Here is a 4827-nt window from a genome sequence, read left to right as displayed (position 1 = left end):
TTTTTGAAAGTAAAACGTGCATAACTTTTACATACCACAACCAATTGGTCTCCTTTAGTGGTGCCAAGTTAAACTTTAGAAAAAGGGGGGAGGGGGAGGGTAAACACATGTTATATCCTTCATGGTATTTAAATGAAAGGTCTCATCGAAATAAATTGGTTTGTACAAACTATAACTTTCCCGTGCGACTCTTTTTCGAGATCAGTGAGCGACGGGGCCTGAGGGGGGGGGGGGGTTAAAAATTAATTTTATCTCTCATTGTATTCTAATTAAAGATCTCAACGAAAGGAACAGTTTTCTACAAACTACTGCCCTTCTGTCTGTCCTCTTATCAAAGTACGGGGTGGAGGGGAAAGGGGGGGGGAAGTGGAACCAGTTTTCATGGTTCTCTAATGAAAGGTCTCAACGAAAGGAATTAATTTATACTAACCATAGTCTTCCTCCTCGATCCCTTGTCGTGATCGGTTATAATTCCTTATATCTTAAGAGTGAATTGTCAAAGGAAAGTATCTACAAAGAGCGATTGGGACGTTTGGAAGAAATATAACCCATTGGCATTTAAAATAAATTTGATACATAGCAGTTGGAATAAAACCAAATTTTAGGGGGTCGATTTTTTGCCGTACGGGGGGTCGATTTTTGGCCGTACGTTTCCTTAAAACGTATACGTATTCGTAAAGAAACGTATATTTGCAATTTTTGACCATACGTTTATATTGCGTATACGTTCAATTGTGTTCGTTTTTCTGCGAGCGGGTAAATGGCGTTCGCAAACGCTCGCAACTGACGTTTTGTGGGTTATGTATTGGTTAGTGTTGAAGTTTTGACTCTTGAGACTTGAGAGGTATCTACTTACAACAATGGATGAAGCTGTGAATGTGTTTGTAATAGACAATTTAGAGAATGCCGAACGCAATTACCGCCCGAATAGGAACCGTAATCCTTGCAACCCCATAGAAGTCTTAAATGAAGCACAATTTATCAAAATGTATCAGCTACTTCTTTCCATGAGTCTTGCATTTTCTTGCACGTCAAAGTCGTAGTTTGTTTCCCTGCTATTATATCGGGGTGGTTTTTTGCAAACTCTACAAGCCACCTTTTTTGGTTTTGCGTGGTATTGCACCCTCGCTTTGGCGTGTCCATCGTGTTTTCAGTATTCATGCTAATCAGTGCCTAAAATATTATTATTCTTTAATTTGAAATGACTGAGCAATATCTTCACCTCACCACCTAAGCTCAAACCAAACGTCAATAGTCAATAAAGGCAACGTTGTCACATGCACTGTACGTTTCGGTTCCAGGCAGTTACGAACAGTAGTCAAAAATTGCATTTGGAAAACGTATACGTTTTTAAGTCTTCGCATCTAAGCGTATACGAATAGATGCGACTGGTTTCAAAAATCGACCCCCAGTTCCAAAATTTCGATTTGCGCATGCGCAGTGCCAACTTTCTTATTTATGGAAGAAATTTCGTAGGGGTTAAAAAAATGCGCTTTACCTGCACAAGGGTTGTGCACAATTTCTACTTGTTTGTAATTGGATGAACGTCACTGTATAGCGTTGTCCCTCAACCCATTTTCTAACACTGATATGGAAAAATATCAATGCGTGAAAGTTTTCCAGTCACAAATGACGCTTTTATTTTTCTCAAAAACTATTAATTTTGGATCTATTGTGTTATAAGGTGAGAGCAACAAAATTTTGATTCAGAGAAGGCCGTGGAAATGTTACACCACGTCTAATATTAGCTTTAAGTAGGTATTCGCCAGGAGAGAATGCCGGCTACAGGCATCCGGTTTCTCGTCGTGCTCAAAGGCGCCTCGCGATAAATATTCGCTCTGTTTGTACGCCGTTTATACGTTATTTCTACCGCGTTCGAGAAAAATCAAAATCTCATATTTTGTAATAGTCTATTTCCATACTGTAGTTGATTTTTGAATAACATCCAGCAGCGTGGCGTTCGTTGGCGTTTCTTCCTATCTGCTAAAATGCAATGTATTACAATAAAGGAAAATGCTGAATGTGCTTGCGGGCTTGCCTCATTCCGCCCAGAAAATTACCTTTGAGGCAGCCTCGCGAAGCACGCCTGACAAGGCTGCCGCGTAAGGTTGATACGCGTCTTTAGATCTACTTACTTGTGCAGTAAATCTACTCTTGTCACAGACACACGTCTATAGCTCTATCTCTTTCAGGGACATCTCTGAATAAATATTGTGTTGCTCACTCAATATTAAAAATTTTAAAATAAGATACAGAATACGAAAAGTTAATAAAAAAAAGATTCATATCATTTAAAATAACAAAGTTATGGTCAACTTCCGATACACGCGGAAGATGGCGAATCTTGATAATATTCTCGTTTGATTTGAAAATTATTCTATTAGTTACTTCTCTATGCTAAGTTGATCAGTCTAGGGAGCTGATGGCAAATGTTTGGTTTTGTGGAATTTGGTTAGTTTTTCTTTCTGTCTGCGCATGCAATCCCCACACAGGAAGTTATGTCTCTTGGCTATCCACTATAGGTAGTCAACATTCTTGCGCCCCTCGTTCCTCATGTGTGTACAATGCCTACGTTCATCTGCACTAAGTCCAAGGCATTTGATTGTGATACAGCCTATACAATTAGTTAGTGGCTTCTCTCCAAACTGTTCCTGAAACTCCATGTTACTAATTGTCAAAACGTGAACAACGCCGACTAGCGGTTTTCTTTATCAAGTTTTTTTATTACTATCATACAGTCTGAACACTGCAACTTGACTTTTTACATAAAATTTGTTGTGATGTTGTTCATACAGACGTTTATAAATGTACGTTTTTCGTATTATCTAACTAACGTAGCAGAATAGGTGGAACTCATTTTGCACTGCTACATACTTTCAGATGATGGTTTAGAAAAATTAATAAAAATAGAGTCGGTCCAACCAACTATAACAACTTCATCATCAATTTCTACAAATTTAAATAGTATAGCAACAACATCGACCGATTTAGAGGCATCCATTAAACCTCTTGCTATCGAAAAAAGTAGCAGCATCATAATGAATGTGGATGATTCGGTCACAACGTCGCAACCAAAAACCACCCTAAGCACCACGCTCACGAATGTGCAACTTCAAAATAGCCCAAGGCTGGCTCCATCTAAAAAACTTTTAAGTACTCCGACTTTGGTACGCCAAAAAGTATCGACATTCCAGCAACGCCAAACTATCCAACGACCTGCCTTGGCGAAACCAGTTCCGACAGCTATCATACATAAAGTCTCATCGAATCGAAACAAATCGGCAATTTCACGAAGTTTTCACGAACCTGGTTTAACTACTGTGAAAAGAAGTGCGCCGATATCCACTTACAGACCAGCGAATGTTGCAAGGCGAATAGGCAATACGACTATTTACAAAACGGAAAAGTCGCCACCAGTTCCAACTGTGAAAAGGCTACCTCCTACACCATTTAAATCTCCTATCCAGCGCACTATGAAACCAACTACAGTATCTTCGATTCAAACACAGCCCACTTCCAAGGCGGTAGCGGCGAGCGTCTCGCCCACTGTAATCAATATGCCGCTACTAACACCCGACGACGAAACGTCTGCAATTGCAGGACGCAGCACCGACACCACGATAACGGAAGTTCCCACATTGACCTCTCTAGCAACCGATACCGAAGTGTCCGAGCTATCCACATTAAATTTGTCAGATTCGGAAACGCCCTTATTAATCACCGGCGACGACGGTACGATTTATCAGGTCGCCGGTCAGAACGAGGAGGGACAAACGATTTTAATCAGCGAGGGTCCGGACGGCCAACAGCAATGCGTTATCGTCTCCTCGGAGGTCTCGAGTGACGAGATTCCCGCCGTCATGCAAGACACGGCGCCCGAACCGGAACAGATGGAGGTGGATCAACCTCTCTCGATTAATACCCAGTCCGAAGTTGAAGACGAAAGTGGAGAGTCGGAGGAGTCGCACGTTGTCGCTCAGATTATCAAAGCCGATCCACCTAGCCCTGGTATGTACTTTTCATTTACATTTACTGCAGTTTTGTTACTTGGGTGGCTCAACGATTCAAGGGGGATAAGATAATTTGAATTGCCAATTTAGACAAAAATTAAAGTGAACGTAACAGGCTCACTGAGAACTCAGGGACGTGGAATATCGGAAATATCAAACTATGGCGCCATTTAGAGGTAAGATCATTCATCGAGGGTACCTGATGCTTTAATTGGCGGCGGTTTCCGGCCTCCTGTACAAATAATTAGGTAATAAAAGTACTTTATTTTATAGCAAGTGGTAAATTGAGATTTTGATAGGTTTCAATGAGTAGGCTAAGTCTCTCTTTAACAGTAAGCTGCATTCAAACCTCCCAATTAATGTTTATAATTAATGAGTGAAATTATTTCGTTAACTTTAAAGCCGCTTTACATTAGGCAATTTTCGTGCAATGCAAGAGCAATGCAAGTTAGAGATACGTTACTGCGCATGTTCATACGCAATTCAGGTGCAAGAAAATAAATAGAGAAAGTTCTATTTCACTTGCAAGTTTGGCGCAAGTTCTAGTAACTTTTCTAGTAATTTTGTCAATACCACAATTTATTTGGTTTCGCGTGTGTTATTTTGTGTGTTTTTTTAATAGCAAGCGCCACCACATAACAAGCTGTAGCCAGCTTAATTTCCTTTTGTTTGCTCATACCTAATGGTCAATTTTATTAAGTTGCAAGAATAACCTTCTGTGTAAACAAACTGAAAAGTTTCAATTTTTGAAAAATATGTTGTCAGTACTGCAACACTTTTCTAAACTTGCACAAAAGTTGCAACACAATTGCATAAA

At 40.0% G+C, this 4827-nt stretch overlaps 1 protein-coding gene across 1 annotated transcript; it reads left to right on the top strand.

Annotated features, from left to right (window-relative positions):
- The first annotated feature begins 2883 nt into the window (after nucleotides 1-2883).
- LOC116182072 lies at nucleotides 2884-4310 on the top strand. The gene has a single exon (XM_031502571.1). The coding sequence runs from the start codon at nucleotides 3039-3041 to the stop codon at nucleotides 4080-4082; it is 1044 nt and encodes a 347-aa protein (XP_031358431.1). The 5' UTR covers nucleotides 2884-3038; the 3' UTR covers nucleotides 4083-4310.
- The last annotated feature ends 517 nt before the right edge of the window (nucleotides 4311-4827 follow it).

The sequence above is a fragment of the Photinus pyralis genome, unplaced genomic scaffold, assembly GCF_008802855.1.
Source record: "Photinus pyralis isolate 1611_PpyrPB1 unplaced genomic scaffold, Ppyr1.3 Ppyr1.4_unclustered_Scaffold3378, whole genome shotgun sequence".
Taxonomy (NCBI): Eukaryota; Metazoa; Arthropoda; class Insecta; order Coleoptera; family Lampyridae; genus Photinus; species Photinus pyralis.
This window is presented reverse-complemented; position numbering and strand designations above follow the sequence as displayed.